We start from the raw sequence: 22,254 nt of genomic DNA, 5'->3' as shown, positions 1-22,254 counted from the left end.
TTATTTGACTGAGCTTTGGGGTTGATCTTTGTCAGTATGTGATGATGTGCTATTAATGCCATACAGATGGTTTGAAGACATGGAAGGAAAGTCATCATTTAATCTTCTTTTGACAACAACACAGGGTCTATGGGAATAAAGCAGGAAGAGTCAGTTAGCTGGAAATGTGGGACGAGGACTGTTTATTCAGAGATAGAACCACCGTAAACCTCACCCATCTCTCAGACTACTATGTTTCTCAGACGACGTTTAAGTTGAGATGGATTCTCTTTGGGTTCATTTGAAATATCTGTTAAGTCTTTTAAAGTTTTTTTTAAACTTTGTGGAATATAAATCACACCAGAAGTCACATCTGTCCAAAAATGCAACATGAAGAGGAAGAAGATAAGTTTCTCATATACTCTGATGGACTGTCACTGTAGTAGTGTTCTCATGTGCCGTGCTCCCACATGGTCCTGCACATTGTATACGTTACATGGCCTGCTAAACTCCTGACTTATAGTCCAGAAAGTATAGCAATTCTATGGTAATTCATCACACTTCCTTAAAAAATGTGCTGGTATGAAATAATAGTTTTACCCTCCACTGATTTGTTTCCATCATGATTTTGTCTCAAAACCTAGAATGACAAAACCTCTCTTGGAAAAGCCACCACCCTGGACTCAGACCCCCCCCCCCCCCCCCCCCCCCCTCCACCCTCATTCTTTGAAAAGCCCTTCACAGAGTCACAGTGTGTTCATGCTGGACTCGGGAGTCTGCAGGTCATGAAGCAGCACACGGTGTTAAGGCGATTAGTCTGAGATGGTCTTGATCTAGAAATGTGACACCAATTGGGTTTAAACAGAGCAAACCGTGATTAAAGCTCAGTGACCGTCCGCTTCTCCTGTGAAGCTCGGTGTGTTGGAGAGGAATCAGACAACACTGGGAAACTGCTGGCTTCACGTGACTCCTGCGTCTTTAAACGACTTTGTCTTGGATTGAGACAACAGGTTGCTGTTCTTCCAACAATCACACTTGAGGTCGCGAGGAAACAAGGTCCGCAGAGTGTATTGTAACTCTGTGCATGTTAACATCGTGATAACAATCTATCAACAGAGCACCAAGTCCCCATGCTTTCACACTCTGCATGTCAACATGGTTGACCATTCAGATGAATGTTGCACAGAGTTCCACCCACTCAGCAGATGTTTGTGTGTGAAGTCAGAAAGTGTGTTGAGAGTTTAGCGAGTGAAGTGATGGCTGAAGACACAAGACAGGAAACTCTGAACAGAGAAGAACCAATTCATCTCTCAGACCTATTTAAACAAAGTTAGGGTGAAAACAGTAAACACTTTGTTATTGCAGTGATTTGTTGTTTTTGTTAATGTTATTTTATTGTGAAGGCCACCGGAGCTCGGGCACATCACTTCCTGTGTCACACGGTGTGCGCCGGAGTTACTGGAACTAAAGTCTGGAGTGCTGCTCCAACACTGGGTCATCCTGTCGGCCATATTAAAACACAAAACAAGACATTACAGCTCATTTATGTAAGAATGAGGTTTTGCTGAAAATGTCACTTTTTGAAAACAGTTTTCAGAGTTGGACGTTTTCCATATGGCTCCGCCGGAACTATCGTAGGTATGTCAATGACTGCAACTTCTTATTGGTCAAGTGTATGAGTATCACTGTGTTGTCACCTGAATAGCTCATGTAACCATCCTAGTTCATTTCTGAACAAAGTATTTCAGTCAAAAAAGCCACAAATTTAACTTCAAGGATAATCTTTGATCATATCTGCATGTCCGCTGTTTGAAACAAACCAAATCGCATGAAAATGTGGTGTAAAGTCACTGAGTTCTGATCATTTGACAAGTGTAAAGAGATCCAGATAGCCGTCTCACTAAACACACTGCAGGAGGCAACGAGGCGTCTTCATCTATACACCTGATCTGAACAGGATGAGCGAAAGCTTTCTGAAAAACAGCACTGCCCATGCACGCTTCGGTTGCATTAACAGCATTGCCATTAAACTTTTAAACAGGACTTATGTCCTATCGCGCGGCGTTTAGAGGGTCGTGGTGCTCTGCAGCACTAAACTGCTACACAATACTCATGTTCCAAACTGGTGACGCTTGACATTCAGTGAGATGAACAATGTGTATCTGCAGCAGATAGAGCCAAACAGGAAGTTTCTGCACAACGGATGCCTTGAAACTCATCTGTTGACCACCGGGACAAATTCAGGAGCACAAAAGCACAAAAATCAAAGATGTTTAAAAGATCCTTGAACACCCAAGCACGTTGAAATGTGGTACATGTTGAAGTTTGGGGCAAGTCAAAATTAATGTAAAGCTGCAAGCAGCCTTGAACGGGTCCTTGTGTCATTGCTGGTCAGCGTTTGGGAGCTTGTTCTCCAGGTGGGGTTGTGTCTGACGTGACGTGATGTGTGTTCTGGCCTAAGGGTGTGACGGGGGCCCACTGTGATCATACATGCAACATTTGAGGCAGATTGGAGCTTGTACAGGCTAGTTAGGTAGCACTTCCTGTCCATCCGGCTGGTGCTATCACTGTGACGGTATATTGGTCTGTGGAATTCACCGGGGCAGGATTGTGATCAGTTTAATGTAGACTTCAGCTTTGCTCTGCATTCTCCCTCCTCCTGGAGATGAACCACCGCCACGCCACGGCTGCCGGGGCTCCACTTCGGAGACCCGGAACGCCATCCTTCTCTGTGGGGTCGGGATTGGCCTCCCTGCACTTGATGCTTGAATTTCAGCCTCGTCTGGTGGACGGGCTTCCACCGGATGGGCAAGCAGAGGGGCAGGGTGGTGGCCCGGTGTCGACCTCTCCCTCTGCGACTCCAGACAAATCTCTGCGTCTACAATGTGTGGTTTTATCACTGCTGCTTCCACTTGCACATGAAAGCAGTGAACACCGTTCGTCTGAGCTCGGTTTGGCTTCATTAGAGTGCAGTGGGTTGTTGTTTTGTTTTGTTTTTTTGGAATCTGCGTAGGAAGTCTGAACATATTGGTTTGGAACTAAACCTTTACTGTGTTAATTAAAATCGACATATTTGGAGTTACATTTTCTAAAATTCATAAAAACCAGCCATTTGGCAGTTTTCTAGTTTTACAGAATAGACAGAGTAATGATGCTGTGCTGCACACAGAGCTTCCAATCTTGCAGGCTGTTCTGTTTCTGGATATTTGCAGTTGGATACAATAATTTCTGCCATTCATAGTGATCAAAGCTACATCGGCAAAATACTTAGAGTATTGCTTTTTAGTCGCATTAAGAAGGAAATACAAGCAATCGTCTCAAACGAACCATCGGGCAGCACACACGGTGGAGCCCGATGGTTAAAGTCTTCCAGCTTGGGCTTTCTGTATTTTCACAATATAAGACTTTCTTATCAAGGTACATTTCATTTCACTGTGAAGGTGTGTAAATGTCATGTTTCCACTCGTGTGTCTTCCCCCATTGCAACCTGCTGTCACGTTTTTAAGAAATAAGGTGAAACCATAATCTACTTTTGCTAGGACCCTATATTGTCATCACACAGTCAGACCTCTTGTCTTCCTCTTCCAGATCATTATCAGGTTTGTGTGTATTGGTTTTATTGTTTTTAATCTGCTTTTCAATGTGCGATATAACTCAGACTCTTGTGAAAACTTGTGGTCACCATGGTAACAGCAGCTCTGCAGTCCTGGAGGAGACACCTTGGAATGAAGAAGTACCAATAACAGTTGGTATTTCAGTGAGAAGCTGATTGTGTTCAGTTGGTTTGTCACTGAACTTGTGGGAGTCATGAAAACAGATCTGTGGAAGAAAGCTCACAGGAGTTTGGTTTATGGTGAGAAAACACTTCAGGATCTTTTTTTTTTTTAAATATCTACGGTGCTTTCCCACTAGTACTGCCTGGCCTGGCCTCACCCTTTAGGCTTTTCCAGTACGTGTTGGTGCCAGGTACTTTCATGGTTCCTACTCGGCCGAGGTTCTACGCCGGCTGAGGCGAGTAGAACATTTGACGTTGGCGGACTGATTTGACGGTAGGATCATTTGGAATAACGGCGTTAGGTAACGGCGTTATTTTTTCAGTAACGGGGTAGTCTTAATTAATTATTTTTTACGCCGTTACAACGCCGTTAACGTTACTGAACGTTAAATTGGGTGCGTTACATTGTATTGATGTCATCCAGAAGCACCCCGGGCTTCATACCTGCTGCAGTGACTGAGGAGGTCAGTGATTGGCTCAGGCGGAATCATCTTTCATGGGAGCCAATCAGAGCCCGTGCTTTTACACACGTGCCAGCTGAGCACACACACACACACACACACACACACGAGAGCAGCGTGAAGCAGTCCGATAAAAACTTTAAAAAAAACAGTAACGGAAATAATTACTTTCCTTGGTATTCAGTTACTTTTATTATAGAGTAATTCAATTACTAACTCAGTTACATTTTGGAACTAGTAGTGAGTAACTATAACTAATTATTTTTTTTAAGTAACGTTCCCAACACCGGTCACTGACTGGTCAGCACATGAAGACGCAGATGAGTTCGTAGGGCAGCTCGTTCGCCCCACCATGTTTTAAACCCAATCACGAGAATGCTCAGAGAGATAGACGCTCAGAAATAAACCGTGTGGAGCAACGACAAGGTGTGGACGTTTCTTTGTCTGGTGAGCGACCAGAGAGCTTGGTGGGAGCAAGACGGAGTGACCTGCTGTGAGTATCGGGAGATCTCTGGGCCGCGGATACCACCGGTGTTTCAAATTAACCCGTTTCGCCAAGGAAACCATCCTCACAAGCTGGAAATCGAAAAATAATATCAGTAGACATCAATGGAGAAATCTGCTGTCTGACTATATTATTACAGAATCTCAGTCGACGCTTCCTGGATTTATGACAATAGAACATCAATTCCAAAACAAACTCATTCAATTTCTATAAAATGGATCATTTCACCTTTTTTTTTGTGGCTCCTTTCTATGTTACCAAACTATTTCCTTTCTCCTCTGTTTCCTCCAGAAACAGAACCAAGTCACACTTAGTATTTCATATACAAGCACACATTATGTAAATAGTATTTGAGGTAGCACTTGTTTGTATTTCTTTTGCATATAGAATGTATTGTTCATTTTTACACATCTTTGGAATTGTTTACTGTTTTGTATTGTTTATCTGCACTACCTTAAATAAAAAAATTTAAAAATAATGAAGCGGTTTCCCTGTTAACCAGTGACCAGTTTCCTCAAGAGTCCCTCGTCACAGCATGTGTTAAAAACCCAACTGAGATCTGTAGCTGTCCTGGCCAACGCCCTTTAACCGCAATTCCATTCAAGTTTGAAGTATTATACCTTTTCTTTGTCTTACTGTAACATCAGCTGCTGCTAACAGCTGCTGGCAGAAGTCCTGAGTTAACAAGGAAACCAGTTAAACCGCAACGTGGGACAATGAAGCGTGATCCTAACCATCCACATTTTGTAATATAAATAATTTACGCTGATATCCAACGCAGAGTTGTACCTCCACTATTGTAAATCCAATGTAAGGCTGTGGAGAAGGTACTAATGGGAAAACGCCTCTAGTGTGAAAGACAGCTGAACTGGTCGTTTGAACTGAACCTGTTGTCGTTTCCACTTTAAAGAGTAAAAGCAGTTTGAAGCTCACATCTCGTTGTTGAAGATGAGGTGTGATCAGGTGGTGGAGTGATGTCAGCTGGACGTGATGTCATAGTGTTCGGTGTTGTGATGATGTAACATAACAGGGCCTTTTCTTCCTGGAGAGTGTATTGACTTGATGTGGTGATTTTTGTGCTTTGGAGCTTCTGGCGTTTATCCCGATGTCTCCAGGTGGCAGGGAAAGTTGACAACATGAGGTGAAATAAAATCAGTTTTCAACTCAGGATGTTTTATTTTGAAAATGATGGTATTCACCATTCATCAATGTCTAGACCAGGGGTCTAACCCACTGCAGTTCATCCTGGAGGGACGTAAGGAGGCAAGGCCACCCATAGAGGGACGTAAGGAGGCAAGGCCACCCAGAGAGAGGGACGTAAGGAGGCAAGGCCATCCAGAGAGAGGGACGTAAGGAGGCAAGGCCATCCAGAGAGGGACGTAAGGAGGCAAGGCCACCCAGAGAGGGACGTAAGGAGGCAAGGCCACCCAGAGAGGGACGTAAGGAGGCAAAGCCACCCAGAGAGGGACGTAAGGAGGCAAGGCCACCCAGAGAGGGACGTAAGGAGGCAAGGCCACCCAGAGAGGGACGTAAGGAGGCAAAGCCACCCAGAGAGGGACGTAAGGAGGCAAAGCCTCCCAGAGAGGGACGTAAGGAGGCAAGGCCACCCAGAGAGGGACGTAAGGAGGCAAAGCCACCCAGAGAGGGACGTAAGGAGGCAAAGCCACCCAGAGAGGGACGTAAGGAGGCAAGGCCACCCAGAGAGGGACGTAAGGAGGCAAAGCCTCCCAGAGAGGGGCGTAAGGAGGCAAGGCCACCCAGAGAGGGACGTAAGGAGGCAAAGCCACCCAGAGTGACGTAAGGAGGCAAGGCCACCCAGAGGGGGACGTAAGGAGGCAAGGCCACCCAGAGAGGGACGTAAGGAGGCAAAGCCTCCCAGAGAGGGGCGTAAGGAGGCAAAGCCACCCAGAGAGGGACGTAAGGAGGCAAGGCCACCCAGAGAGGGACGTAAGGAGGCAAAGCCACCCAGAGAGGGACGTAAGGAGGCAAAGCCACCCAGAGAGGGACGTAAGGAGGCAAGGCCACCCAGAGAGGGACGTAAGGAGGCAAAGCCTCCCAGAGAGGGACGTAAGGAGGCAGAGCCACCCAGAGAGGGACGTAAGGAGGCAAGGCCACCCAGAGAGGGACGTAAGGAGGCAGAGCCACCCAGAGAGGGACGTAAGGAGGCAAGGCCACCCAGAGAGGGACGTAAGGAGGCAAGGCCACCCAGAGAGGGACGTAAGGAGGCAAGGCCACCCAGAGAGGGACGTAAGGAGGCAAAGACACCCAGAGAGGGACGTAAGGAGGCAAAGCCACCCAGAGAGGGACGTAAGGAGGCAAAGCCACCCAGAGAGGAACGTAAGGAGGCAAAGCCACCCAGAGAGGAACGTAAGGAGGCAAAGCCACCCAGAGAGGAACGTAAGGAGGCAAGGCCACCCAGAACGCAGTCCCTACAAAGAGTGGTAGAATGTAGGGTCGTGAACGAGCAGCGATGTAACGTCATTACAACAATAAAGGATGAAGAAGGTAGAATTGCGGCTGCAGGTCATGACAGCGGCTCAACTGGTGTCTGAAGCTGGGAGCTTCCTGTACCTTTCACAGTAAAAGCCGACAGTTCCAGGAGGTTCATTGCAGACTTGTTGAGAGTGACGGAACATTCTAGTGAATTCCACAACAACTACAGGACATTAAAGACACACCATCACACTCATGGTTCTAACAATCCAGATCTCCACATTTATCTTCCATTTTAATAATGTGTAGCGATAAAGGAGCTGAGAGCTGCAATGCATTATGGGAGTTTCTGTTTGTCGTGTTTTAAATGTAATTATTGGGGGTTATGTTAGGTTTGTAGTGTTGCTAATAACTGTGTTTTTGTTGCTTAGTTCATGTAGTTTAGTTTAGTAGTTGTAAGTCGTCAACCAGCAGTGAAGAAAGTTTTGGGTGTCGTGTCCTCCTGGCATGGTCTTCCTGTGGGACTGTCAAAATAAAATGTGTGTGGCTCTCTAGGTGTTGTGTTCAGTGGGAAACAGGACCAAGTGGCTCTCTGAGCATTAAAGGTTGCTGACCCCTGGTCTAGAACAATCTTTGCATGAACTTCCACTGCAGAGGTGGAAACACACTTTACTCAACTTCCTCTTCGGAGCCTTTATTCACTTCCTAACTTTCACAGGCTTTATTTCCTTTGTGCAGCAAAGCCAGCAAGCGCAAGTCACTGTGTTTCCTATGGTAGGAACATTTCGGCGTTCTGGTATAGAAAGGACTGAAGCACACAGCAGTAATGTCGGGCTGAAGGGCAGTGAGGTGAACTCAATGGAGCCTTGTGGTAGACGTGGAGAGTAAAAAGTCAAGTCTGAGCAGCGGAGTAAAGGACGAGGGTCAGGAGGTCCTGGGATGACACTTCTGTTGTGTCTCCAGTGCATTCCCCTCACTCATTACTGAGATTGCTGGTGAATTGTTGAGCGGCCCTCCAGATTCGACTGTGAGAGCCTCTCTGTTGGATCGCTGCTCGTCTTCGGTGGCCATGAATGCTCCATTGTCCAGTGCAGTGATGGCAGCTCCGGCACCAGGCAGCTCAGTCGCTTCAGGAAAACATGAAGTGGTGAATATGACCTGACTGAGTGTTTGAATTGGTGCTTTGAGAGGAGTAAAGCTGTGATCTAACTATGTTCTATCATATTTACCAGGACTGCAGGACATGTGATATAGCCAATAGTCTCCAAATATTGCGGTAATGATATGATTTGATATACATAGAAAATACGTATACTTATATACTATATATAGTGCATGGAAACAGCTTTGGTATTGCGATAAAGATAAACGCATTGTGTGACCTTGTTCGAGACTGCAAGAAGCAGCCCTGCTTAAATCCATGTATTAATGTGATACTGCGTACCATAAACATATTGTGATACTTGGAGAATGTTGAACACTAAACTGGACTGTAAAGTGACATCAGGACTGTGAACATGACGCCACTTTAAACCATTTCTAAACTACTCCGCTGCACTGAGAACTGCACTGCCATGAGCTCTCGGTTGTGTTTTTAATTCACTCTTATGTCTACGACAATGTTCTACTTTAGCACACCTAAATTATTATATTTTAGCTTGTATATTTTAGCGTGTGTAATTTGTATTTTTTTATTTATTTTTTGTTAAGTTGTTGTGTGAGAGGGGAAAGCTATTTCGGTTCTCTATAGCTCTGCTTCCACCAGACAAAAGGTGCAGAAATGGAATGGCATGGTCCGGTACGGTTCAGGTTTCCACCGCAAGAATTGTGGATGGTACCGAAATAACCGCTCCGAATAGTGGCCTTTCCATCGCCCTTCCGTCGGGACAGCTGTCTGCTGATTGGTCAGTGATTTACATATTCGGCTTTGCTTTTATTTTATTACAACTTTCATATTCAGGGATAAATCTTAATGTTTTTCCCCACTTGTCCAGCGGACTAGTGAGCCATGGGTTGCACTAGTCCTGCACACTCTACACTAGTCCTGCACACTCTACACTAGTCCTACACACTTTAGACTAGTCCTGCACACTTTACACTAGTCCTGCAGTCTTTACACTAGTCCTACACACTCTACACTAGTCCTGCACACGCTACACTAGTCCTGCACACGCTACACTAGTCCTGCACACTCTACACTAGTCCTGCAGTCTTTACACTAGTCCTACACACTTTACACTAGTCCTGCACACTTTACACTAGTCCTGCACACTTTACACTAGTCCTGCACACTCTACACTAGTCCTGCAGTCTTTACACTAGTCCTGCACACTTTACACTAGTCCTGCACACTCTACACTAGTCCTGCAGTCTTTACACTAGTCCTACACACTTTACACTAGTCCTGCACACTTTACACTAGTCCTGCACACTCTACACTAGTCCTGCAGTCTTTACACTAGTCCTACACACTTTACACTAGTCCTGCACACTTTACACTAGTCCTGCACACTTTACACTAGTCCTGCAGTCTTTACACTAGTCCTACACACTTTACACTAGTCCTGCACACTTTACACTAGTCCTGCAGTCTTTACACTAGTCCTGCAGTCTTTACACTAGTCCTACACACTTTACACTAGTCCTGCACACTTTACACTAGTCCTGCACACTCTACACTAGTCCTGCAGTCTTTACACTAGTCCTACACACTTTACACTAGTCCTGCACACTTTACACTAGTCCTGCACACTCTACACTAGTCCTGCAGTCTTTACACTAGTCCTGCAGTCTTTACACTAGTCCTACACACTTTACACTAGTCCTGCACACTTTACACTAGTCCTGCAGTCTTTACACTAGTCCTACACACTCTACACTAGTCCTGCAGTCTTTACACTAGTCCTGCACACTTTACACTAGTCCTGCAGTCTTTACACTAGTCCTACACACTCTACACTAGTCCTGCACACTCTACTCTAGTCCTGCAGACTTTACACTAGTCCTCACACACTTTACACTAGTCCTGCAGTCTTTACACTAGTCCTCACACACTTTACACTAGTCCTGCAGTCTATACACTAGTCCTCACACACTTTACACTAGTCCTGCAGTCTTTACACTAGTCCTACACACTTTACACTAGTCCTGCACACTTTACACTAGTCCTGCACACTTTACATTAGTCCTGCACACTCTACACTAGTCCTGCAGTCTTTACACTAGTCCTACACACTTTACACTAGTCCTGCACACTTTACACTAGTCCTGCACACTCTACACTAGTCCTGCAGTCTTTACACTAGTCCTACACACTTTACACTAGTCCTGCACACTTTACACTAGTCCTGCAGTCTTTACACTAGTCCTGCAGTCTTTACACTAGTCCTACACACTTTACACTAGTCCTGCACACTTTACACTAGTCCTGCACACTCTACACTAGTCCTGCAGTCTTTACACTAGTCCTACACACTTTACACTAGTCCTGCACACTTTACACTAGTCCTGCACACTCTACACTAGTCCTGCAGTCTTTACACTAGTCCTGCAGTCTTTACACTAGTCCTACACACTTTACACTAGTCCTGCACACTTTACACTAGTCCTGCAGTCTTTACACTAGTCCTACACACTCTACACTAGTCCTGCAGTCTTTACACTAGTCCTGCACACTTTACACTAGTCCTGCAGTCTTTACACTAGTCCTACACACTCTACACTAGTCCTGCACACTCTACGCTAGTCCTGCAGACTTTACACTAGTCCTCACACACTTTACACTAGTCCTGCAGTCTTTACACTAGTCCTCACACACTTTACACTAGTCCTGCAGTCTTTACACTAGTCCTCACACACTTTACACTAGTGCTGCACACTCTACACTAGTCCTGCAGACTTTACACTAGTCCTGCAGTCTTTACACTAGTCCTACACACTCTACACTAGTCCTGCAGTCTTTACACTAGTCCTCACACACTTTACACTAGTCCTGCAGTCTTTACACTAGTCCTCACACACTTTACACTAGTCCTGCAGACTTTACACTAGTCCTGCAGTCTTTACACTAGTCCTGCAGTCTCTACACTAGTCCTCACACACTTTACACTAGTCCTGCAGTCTTTACACTAGTCCTCACACACTTTACACTAGTCCTGCACATGTTACACTAGTCCTACACATTCTACACTAGTCCTGCAGTCTTTACACTAGTCCTGCAGACTTTACACTAGTCCTGCACACTTTACACTAGTCCTACACACTCTACACTAGTCCTGCACACGCTACACTAGTCCTGCACACTCTACACTAGTCCTGCAGTCTTTACACTAGTCCTACACACTTTACACTAGTCCTGCACACTTTACACTAGTCCTGCACACTTTACACTAGTCCTGCACACTCTACACTAGTCCTGCACACTTTACACTAGTCCTGCACACTCTACACTAGTCCTGCAGTCTTTACACTAGTCCTACACACTTTACACTAGTCCTGCACACTTTACACTAGTCCTGCACACTTTACACTAGTCCTGCACACTCTACACTAGTCCTGCAGTCTTTACACTAATCCTACACACTTTACACTAGTCCTGCACACTTTACATTAGTCCTGCACACTCTACACTAGTCCTGCAGTCTTTACACTAGTCCTACACACTTTACACTAGTCCTGCACACTTTACACTAGTCCTGCACACTCTACACTAGTCCTGCACACTCTACACTAGTCCTGCAGTCTTTACACTAGTCCTACACACTTTACACTAGTCCTGCACACTTTACACTAGTCCTGCACACTTTACACTAGTCCTGCAGTCTTTACACTAGTCCTGCAGTCTTTACACTAGTCCTACACACTTTACACTAGTCCTGCACACTTTACACTAGTCCTGCACACTCTACACTAGTCCTGCAGTCTTTACACTAGTCCTACACACTTTACACTAGTCCTGCACACTTTACACTAGTCCTGCACACTCTACACTAGTCCTGCAGTCTTTACACTAGTCCTACACACTTTACACTAGTCCTGCACACTTTACACTAGTCCTGCAGTCTTTACACTAGTCCTACACACTCTACACTAGTCCTGCAGTCTTTACACTAGTCCTGCACACTTTACACTAGTCCTGCAGTCTTTACACTAGTCCTACACACTCTACACTAGTCCTGCACACTATACGCTAGTCCTGCAGACTTTACACTAGTCCTCACACACTTTACACTAGTCCTCACACACTCTACACTAGTCCTGCAGACTTTACACTAGTCCTGCAGTCTTTACACTAGTCCTACACACTCTACACTAGTCCTGCAGTCTTTACACTAGTCCTCACACACTTTACACTAGTCCTGCAGTCTTTACACTAGTCCTCACACACTTTACACTAGTCCTGCAGACTTTACACTAGTCCTGCAGTCTTTACACTAGTCCTGCAGTCTTTACACTAGTCCTCACACACTTTACACTAGTCCTGCAGTCTTTACACTAGTCCTCACACACTTTACACTAGTCCTGCACATGTTACACTAGTCCTGCACATTCTACACTAGTCCTGCAGTCTTTACACTAGTCCTGCAGACTTTACACTAGTCCTGCACACTTTACACTAGTCCTGCAGACTCTACACTAGTCCTACACACTCTACACTAGTCCTGCAGTCTTTACACTAGTCCTGCACACTCTACACTAGTCCTGCAGTCTTTACACTAGTCCTGTACACTTTACACTAGTCCTGCACACTCTACACTAGTCCTGCAGTCTTTACACTAGTCCTACACTAGTCCTGCAGTCTTTACACTAGTCCTCCAGTCTTTACACTAGTCCTCACACACTTTACACTAGTCCTGCTCACTTTACACTAGTCCTCACACACTTTACACTAGTCTTGCACACTCTACACTAGTCCTGCAGACTTTACACTAGTCCTGCAGTCTTTACAGTAGTCCTACACACTCTACACTAGTCCTGCAGTCTTTACACTAGTCCTCACACACTTTACACTAGTCCTGCAGTCTTTACACTAGTCCTCACACACTTTACACTAGTCCTGCAGACTTTACACTAGTCCTGCAGTCTTTACACTAGTCCTGCAGTCTTTACACTAGTCCTCACACACTTTACACTAGTCCTGCAGTCTTTACACTAGTCCTCACACACTTTACACTAGTCCTGCACATGTTACACTAGTCCTGCACACTCTACACTAGTCCTGCAGTCTTTACACTAGTCCTGCAGACTTTACACTAGTCCTGCACACTTTACACTAGTCCTGCAGACTCTACACTAGTCCTGCACACTCTACACTAGTCCTGCAGTCTTTACACTAGTCCTGCATACTTTACACTAGTCCTGCAGTCTTTACACTAGTCCTGCCGACTTTACACTAGTCCTGCACACTTTACACTAGTCCTGCACACTTTACACTAGTCCTCACACACTTTACACTAGTCCTGCAGACTTTACACTAGTCCTGCAGACTTTACACTAGTCCTGCACATTTTACACTAGTCCTGCAGACTTTACACTAGTCCTCACACACTTTACACTAGTCCTGCAGACTTTACACTAGTCCTCACACACTTTACACTAGTCCTGCAGACTTTACACTAGTCCTGCACACTTTACACTAGTCCTGCAGTCTTCACACTAGTCCCGCACACTTTACACTAGTCCCGCAGTCTTTACACTAGTCCTGTACACTTTACACTAGTCCTGCACACTCTACACTAGTCCTGCAGTCTTCACACTAGTCCCGCACACTTTACACTAGTCCCGCAGTCTTTACACTAGTCCTGCAGACTTTACACTAGTCTTGCACCCAGTAAAATATATTTTGTTAAACAAAAACAGTTTCATGTTATATTAAAATTACGATCAGAGAAATAATAATAGATTTTTTTTGAAATGCTAAATTTTGTGTTGCAGATACATCATCTTAGAGTTTTCTTAAGGTACACGGCAAAAAACTAGAAAAAGGGCTCAGGATGTAGTCACCTCCTGTCTTCTTCATCACCTGCCTGCTGGGGGGAGGGTTGGGGTTACATTGGCTTTTGTACATTTGCTTAGGTAATAGCTTCTGCACATCATGCAACAACAGCTTGAAGTTCTCCAGTTGTTATAATTTTTATATGAGATAGAGAATACTACAGATTTAATGATTAGTTTTAGACAAGAAATTTATTGTAGTATGATACATTAAATGATATTATTCAGTGACCAGAGTACACCAATAAAAAGACACAATACTGATGCATGACAGAGTTCAGTACTGTAGAGCACGAACTGACAAAATGTGTATCCGGTTTTCCAAAAAATGTTTTGAAAACATGTATTGACACACAATTCATGAACATTCAAATGTTCTTGTTTCAGGATCAAGTGACAGCTTCAGAGACTTGCTCACCTACTTTGCAGTAGGGAAGCACTGATACACGTTTTTTCACTTCCGATGCAATCCTGATACCCAAATGTCAGGTACCGATGCTATTCTGATACCAGAGCTGTTTGCTTTAATATTATGATTATCATTTATGTTGATTTTATATGAGGCCATAATAAAGTCCTCTCTACAGGAAAGTATGAAATGTATGAATGTTTGCATGTTTTCTCTCAAAAGACAACTTGACGTTGGTGTAAGGATTTGAAAAGGAAGCAGGACAAAGTATTTTAGTTCCATGTGGACAATGTGAGGGTCTGAGTGACGTCATGGTCTCTAATAAACTAGTTCTATAAACCATGTGGACAATGTGAGGGTCTGAGTGACGTCATGGTCTCTAATAAACTAGTTCTATAAACCATGTGGACAATGTGAGGGTCTGAGTGACGTCATGGTCTCTAATAAACTAGTTCTATAAACCATGTGGACAATGTGAGGGTCTGAGTGACGTCATGGTCTCTAATAAACTAGTTCTATAAACCATGTGGACAATGTGAGGGTCTGAGTGACGTCATGGTCTCTAATAAACTAGTTCTATAAACCATGTGGACAATGTGAGGGTCTGAGTGACGTCATGGTCTCTAATAAACTAGTTCTATAAACCATGTGGACAATGTGGGGGTCTGAGTGACGTCATGGTCTCTAATAAACTAGTTCTATAAACCATGTGGACAATGTGGGGGTCTGAGTGACGTCATGGTCTCTAATAAACTAGTTCTATAAACCATGTGGACAATGTGAGGGTCTGAGTGACGTCATGGTCTCTAATAAACTAGTTCTATAAACCATGTGGACAATGTGGGGGTCTGAGTGACGTCATGGTCTCTAATAAACTAGTTCTATAAACCATGTGGACAATGTGGGGGTCTGAGTGACGTCATGGTCTCTAATAAACTAGTTCTATAAACCATGTGGACAATGTGGGGGTCTGAGTGACGTCATGGTCTCTAATAAACTAGTTCTATAAACCATGTGGACAATGTGGGGGTCTGAGTGACGTCATGGTCTCTAATAAACTAGTTCTATAAACCATGTGGACAATGTGGGGGTCTGAGTGACGTCATGGTCTCTAATAAACTAGTTCTATAAACCATGTGGACAATGTGGGGGTCTGAGTGACGTCGTGGTCTCTAATAAACTAGTTCTATAAACCATGTGGACAATGTGAGGGTCTGAGTGACGTCATGGTCTCTAATAAACTAGTTCTATAAACCATGTGGACAATGTGAGGGTCTGAGTGACGTCATGGTCTCTAATAAACTAGTTCTATAAACCATGTGGACAATGTGGGGGTCTGAGTGACGTCATGGTCTCTAATAAACTAGTTCTATAAACCATGTGGACAATGTGGGGGTCTGAGTGACGTCATGGTCTCTAATAAACTAGTTCTATAAACCATGTGGACAATGTGAGGGTCTGAGTGACGTCATGGTCTCTAATAAACTAGTTCTATAAACCATGTGGACAATGTGAGGGTCTGAGTGACGTCATGGTCTCTAATAAACTAGTTCTATCTTTAAACCATGTGGACAATGTGGGGGTCTGAGTGACGTCATGGTCTCTAATAAACTAGTTCTATAAACCATGTGGACAATGTGAGGGTCTGAGTGACGTCATGGTCTCTAATAATCTAGTTCTATCTTTAAACCATGTGGACAATGTGAGGGTCTGAATGACATCATGGTCTCTAATAAACTAGTTCTATGTTTAAAATGACTCTTGTCATTTTTCATATATATATTTTAGTTCCTCCTGGTTTATGAAGTAACTTGTTCTGCTGTAACAAAGTAGATGAAACATTAATGCGCTGGCAGTAGCAGTTAGCTTTGGCTTTATTGTTTTAGATTTTTTTTTTAGTGCTGATGTTCAGATTTTTGAAAAATACCTTGTGAAACACTGCTTTTTAAAGGCACATTATTTGTATCTTTAAATGTTTTTAAATTAGTAATGCGCATTTCCCTACTTTCAAATGATGCTGTCAATGATACTGACTCATTTAAACGATCACATTCACTGTGAACGTCTCAAATTGTTGTAAATGCCTTGAATTTCTAAGTTCGTAACCCGAACTGAAGCAGTGTTGGTAGAAATTCTTGCTGAAACAAAAGAAACGTTTGTGTGTGAAGCTGTCATCACGATTTCTCCTTCTGGCTTCTGAAACTCTGCCAGAAGTGTGCTGATGGGTTTACTGAAGTCATTTTCAGCGTTTGTTCACTGTCTTCAGTCGGTGGGATCTTTTTGTTTGTGGCCATCATGAGTTAGATTTTGGCCCCTGAGGGAATCTGTTCAGCTCCACGACAATGTTTGTCCTATAAAGGAATTGAAAAGAGGGACGTAATTACAAAAAAACAAACATTTTGGTCGCTGATATGTGTGACCTCTCCAATAGAGACTTTAGTTCTCATTCAGTTATAATTTTTCGGCACCATCAGACTCCTAGGAGCATTCGAGGGACTCGTTCATACAGCTCAGCCTTCACACTGTGGGGTTCGACTTATGTGATGGAATATGGTGAGATGTTTTATTTTTATCTAGCAAGCCATCTTTGGTTCCTTTGGAAAGCTCGGCCTCACTTCACTTGCAAACAATCTTTCAAGAGGACGTGTGAAATGCACAATGCATTCTGGGTAGTAAACAAACAAAGCAAACCACACGAATCAGAAGAAGCAGACGCAGAAAGATAAAGTTGGAAAATATCTCGCAGGCAGATGTGGAGCAGTGAGGAAGACGGTCATTGATATCTGGACTCAAGACTATGTATCGCGGTGGTTTGAGTCTTCCAGTTTCTGTCCGGACCGATCAGTGAACCGTGTTTCTTCTTTACTTCCTCTCTGGTCAGTGTTTGTTACGGGAAACAGCGCCCCCAAAACCAGCAGCTGCTGTAATTGAGTGACATGTTCCAGGCGGTTTGATCCAACCTCACTATTGATAGGGAACACCCCCCCCCCCAAACCAGCTACCCTGCTCCTGGAGTCCACATTCCTGCACGCTTTGAATGTTTCCCGCTTCAACACAGCTGACAGTAATGACTGGCTTGTTAGGAGACTTTCTGCAGAGCTTCGTCGTCATGCATTCATTAAATTCAAGTGTTGGGGAGCGGGGTTACGGCTCAGAGGAACCATTCGTGTTTGCAGTTTGAAGACAAGTCCTGCTCCTTCTTTCAGTGACAATAACGATGCAGCAGTGTGGACAGAAGCTAAGCTAACAGTAGCAGCTCACTTATATGAGGATCAAACTCATGTGGCGTGATTAATTGTGACTGATTAATTGCAAAGCCCCTGATTAATCAGATGCATTTTTTAATTCCAGCCCCACTGCTAATTTGGATGATTTGCTTGCCTTGTACTATATTTCTCCGTGTGGAATTGATAAACTGCTTCTTTCTTTGTGTGGCCCGATCATGGCCACTACTGGTGTCTGCCTGCAGAACGGACTTTGAGTAGGTCGTCACCATGACACACACACACACACACACACACACACACTGCTCACCATGCCAAAATACATTTGGGTGATTGCGTAACTCCCCGGGGGGTGAAACTAGGTCTATCACAACTCTTGGCGCCCCTCTACCCTTTTAGATTTTGCCCGTCATGTCAAGGACAGACAGAAACTCTCCCTCACTGCTGTCCGTCAACACAACCACGTCACCTTTCACTTTCACTTATGGAGCTATCCGAAAATATCCTCTGTGTGTGTGTTTGTGTGTGTGTGTGCGCGCTTGATGTCTACATTGCAATCATGTTTCACCGACATCCACAAAATTGTACAAGCCACTAACACCAGTACTCTAAACCCAAAACAAAGCTTATGTTATGTGTTAAAAACTTTAAACAAACTAGCCCTCAGAGCTAAGGCCCAACATTTAGCCAGTATTTAGGTATATATATATATATATATATATATATATATATATATATATAAAACAGACCTCTCTGATGAAAGGTTATCAAAATGATACTCATAAAGCAAAATAACATGACCATGGTGGCTCCCTGAAAATATGAGATTATTGCAAAGAAACAGGAAGTGATGTGTAACTCTGCTCTACATGCTGCAATCTGCCTCAAACTGTAAATATGTGATCACAGTCTGGCCTTGCCGAAATCCACCGACCAAGATGCAGTCACAGTGAGAGCGCCACCTGGTGAATGTAGAGGAAGTGCTGCATAACGAGCCTGTACGTGCTCCACTCAGCCTGACACTTTACATGTATGGTCGTAGTCGCCCTTATCACATCCATAGGCCAGGACTCACTGTCAGCCACAGCGCCACCTGGGGGACATGCTTCCAAACACTAACCAGAAAGGATGAAGTTTCAACGCTGCGTGCAGCTTTAATACTTTAGGTTTTATGATAATACAAAACTCAAGACCTCTTAATATTGTGGTTTCAATAGGGAGACTTTGTTGTTGTGTGACATCTGCTGACAAGTAGTTTTGTTTGTTGATAGATGTACCACATTTAAGCAAGTTAGTGACCATGTGATGAAAAATGGAAATCTATTCATTTGTAATCTATTAGTGATCTCGCTGTGGCTCTGTATGTCAAATTTGCAAATAGGATTTAACTTCTCCATTGGGAAAGAGTCTTTTTTTTGTCTTTCTGATAAGTCATCCGTCTTCCCACAGTCCTGAGAGTCATGTTGGTAATTCTTGGCTCCATCTTGCTAACAAATTGCCATTTAAGTTTTTATATGTGAGTTCATCACTTGCATAATGCAGCTTCCTTACCGCGCAGGGTTTTCAGATCAACATGATGGACTGTGGATGGTGGATGGATGCCAGGCAACCTAAATGAGTCAGACAGGAGTTACACCTCAGTTTCTTCATATTTATTCTTTCAGATTTATTTTCACTTCTCAGTCTCCACCTTGGCCCTCCGACTTCAGATACCATGAGGAGACACAAAGGAGGAAACCCCGAGGAACTCAAATTATATGAAACCAGAACATTTTCCCGAAGTGTCGCAAGTAAATACATTTCCATGATTTTATTGACGATTAGTGTCCAACTGGTCATCTTGATATGCACCAACTGAATTGTTTTCAATGTCACTCAGACCTTCACCTTCGGAGGAGTAAATTCCAATGTTTGATAGCTTTTTTACGTTCATATTCCTGAAGTTTACTCTTCACATTTTCAGAACAAGGCCCAATCCCAATTCAATTTTGTACCCCTACCCCTTAGCCCTTCGCCTCTGACTCCGCCTTCCCCTCCAAAATGAGGGCAAAGGGGTAAAATTTTCAGCTCTTAGATTTGGGACACCCCTCTCCCTCTGCTCAACCCCACCCCTCTCCCTCTACTCATCCCCCCCGCTCCTCTCCCTCTCCCTCTGCTCAGCCCCACCCCTCTCGCTCTGTCTCACAGTTTTGATGTCATAATACGGCGCCGTTACATCAGCCGAGCTGAACCACGGATGTTTGTTGATTTTCCAGCAGGAGCGTCGTCCTGCCGTCCCAAATTCAACGTGTTGCAGCAGCTTGGCTGCTTTGTTTCGTTTCACGCCTTTCCATATCAAGGCGAAGAAATAGACCGATACATGGATTACTTCAGTTTCTGCGCTGTATTTGGACTTCAGGAATATTTCCTCATTCACCATGTGAAAGCAGAGGAGCTTCCTCGTTTGCTCAGGGGTCCCTGTTTTCAAAACACCCATATTAGAAGACTTTGGAACTATATAGTGTAATAATAAAATGTTATAAACATGGTCTGTATGAAACAAATACATACAGAAGCTCCATACGGCAGCGCTACTGCCGTTCTTACTAGTAACACAACAGGTTTATATAACTTTAGAAGCGTATATATGTGAAATGTGAGTCCTTCGTCATCATGTCCTCATACCCCTCTGTTTAAAGTGTGCATCTGGAAACGCTTCATTTCGAGGGGTGAAAAGCCCTTCCCCTCACCCCTCCACCTTTGTGCCCTAGTGAAATGGGACACCCCTCAGACTCTCGTGAACGCGCAATTCAAAGGGTAAGGGGTAAGATGAAGGGCTAAGGGGTAGAATTGGGATTGGCCCCAAGTCTTCAAAGGGGCATACTGCGTAACATAAGACTTATGTTAGAAAAGTTTAAAAGACAAATAAGCCTTCTTCCAGGTGAGCCACTCGAGGCTGATCAGGCCCAGGCTTTAGTCCTGCAGTGACTCTGTTGATGACGCCCAAACTCTTCTCTCCTTCACTGCTCATTTTGCTGAAGGGTTTGTGCAGAAGCAACTTCCACTGGGAAACGCCCATCGTGGATCAGTCCCAAAGGTTTGGAGACTGTCCTTTTCAAAGGTTTCTTCCAAAAGACCATCTCATGGGAGGGTAAGCTCCATTAGCACAGCTCGCATGAGATCTGCTCAATGTAGACACCTTCATCCTGAAAACTGAAGCTACAGGTGCTTGATAAGCTCCTGTTTCTGCTTGCTGGTTTCCCGTTGACCTGACATGAGACAGTCGAGACAGTCAAAGCACCGAACGCAGTCCACAGGCCAATGCCAAGTTCTGTATCTGTATCACCTTTAGTTTGGTTGTTTCTAGCAGCCTGAAGTAGGCTCCATAGTTATATATTGCAAATGTATCACTATTGCAATATGAACATGTGTAAAATGCATATTGTAAAAGCCTGACCTGCAATAAATGATATGGATGCACTGCGCATGGAAATATCTGGACATTTGCCAAAGTCATATTGAAACGGCAATACTTGACACCAGTTCATGTCTGTTGAATGCCCTGCCCCCCCCCCCCCCCCCCCCCCCCCCCTCTGAGCAGCACATGTTGACGGCATAAACGTCCAGACAGCAATCACAGAGGATGACCTCTTGGTCCAGCCTCCGCCCTCTGGGTCCAGCCTCCGCCCTCTTGGTCCAGCCTCCGCCCTCTTCAGCGAACGGGCAGCTGCACAGTGAGGCAGCTCTGTTAGCACAGAAAGCTAGCTACCAAGTCCTCCCGTCTCCTTCCACCTCTATAACCCTCTGGAGCTGGTTGCTAGGCAGCGCGGGCCGAGCTGCACCGTTGTTGACGTGTGCGCGGGACCACTTCCTGTAAACAGACGAGTGGGAGCGCTTTGCTCTCAGCTAGCGAGAGGAGAGAGTGAGAACAGACGGCCTAAAATAACCCGCCCTGGCTGGCACAAGAGAGACGGTGACGTGCAGCAAAGAAAGAAACGGCGTTAAATCGTTCAAACTGCAAATTTCACAAGGAGCCAAGATCATTCAACGTTTTAGCCGCTATAGATTCAGAGCCATGTTATCTTTAAGGGCCTGAAATAAAGGTGTGTGTGTGTGTGTGTGTGTGTGTGTGTGTGTGTGTGTGTGTGTGTGTGTGTGTGTGTGTGTGTGTGTGTGTGTGTGTGTGTGTGTGTGTGTGTGTGTGTGTGTGTGTACACTTCAGTACAACTCCTCTGAAAGTCTTATTTATAGAAATAAGACTCCAAAATGTGTGAAAATAAAAGCGCACACACAAGATAAACGCTAGTGAAACTTTGCGACACACATTGGTATGTATCAGTGGCGGGACACGGTTGGGCTTTGTTATTAATTGATTGCAAGATTGCATCTCGACATTTGATACGCAAGCAACATTTTTCAAGTGAAACTGATTTTAGCAGCAAACTGCAAACATCATGGAGTTGCTACAGGTTGACAGATGAACTGAAAAGAACTTT

General features: G+C 44.4%; 1 protein-coding gene across 3 annotated transcripts in view; it reads left to right on the top strand.

Moving 5' to 3' along the window:
- rnf144aa (ring finger protein 144aa) overlaps window positions 1–22,254 on the top strand; it is a 58,908-nt gene that overhangs the window by 12,851 nt on the left and 23,803 nt on the right. The window contains exon 1 of one of the 3 annotated variants that reach the window (XM_080513131.1): window positions 8,162–8,300. The exons of the other annotated variants lie outside the window; for them this stretch is intronic. Coding sequence (XP_080369257.1) covers window positions 8,293–8,300 — 8 coding nt within the window. The 5' untranslated portion in view covers window positions 8,162–8,292. Of the gene's footprint in view, window positions 1–8,161; window positions 8,301–22,254 lie in introns of those variants that run through there. 3 annotated transcript variants of the gene reach the window in all.

The sequence above is a fragment of the Blennius ocellaris genome, assembly GCF_963422515.1.
Source record: "Blennius ocellaris genome assembly, chromosome: 17".
In the NCBI taxonomy this organism is placed as follows: domain Eukaryota; kingdom Metazoa; phylum Chordata; class Actinopteri; order Blenniiformes; family Blenniidae; genus Blennius; species Blennius ocellaris.
This window is presented reverse-complemented; position numbering and strand designations above follow the sequence as displayed.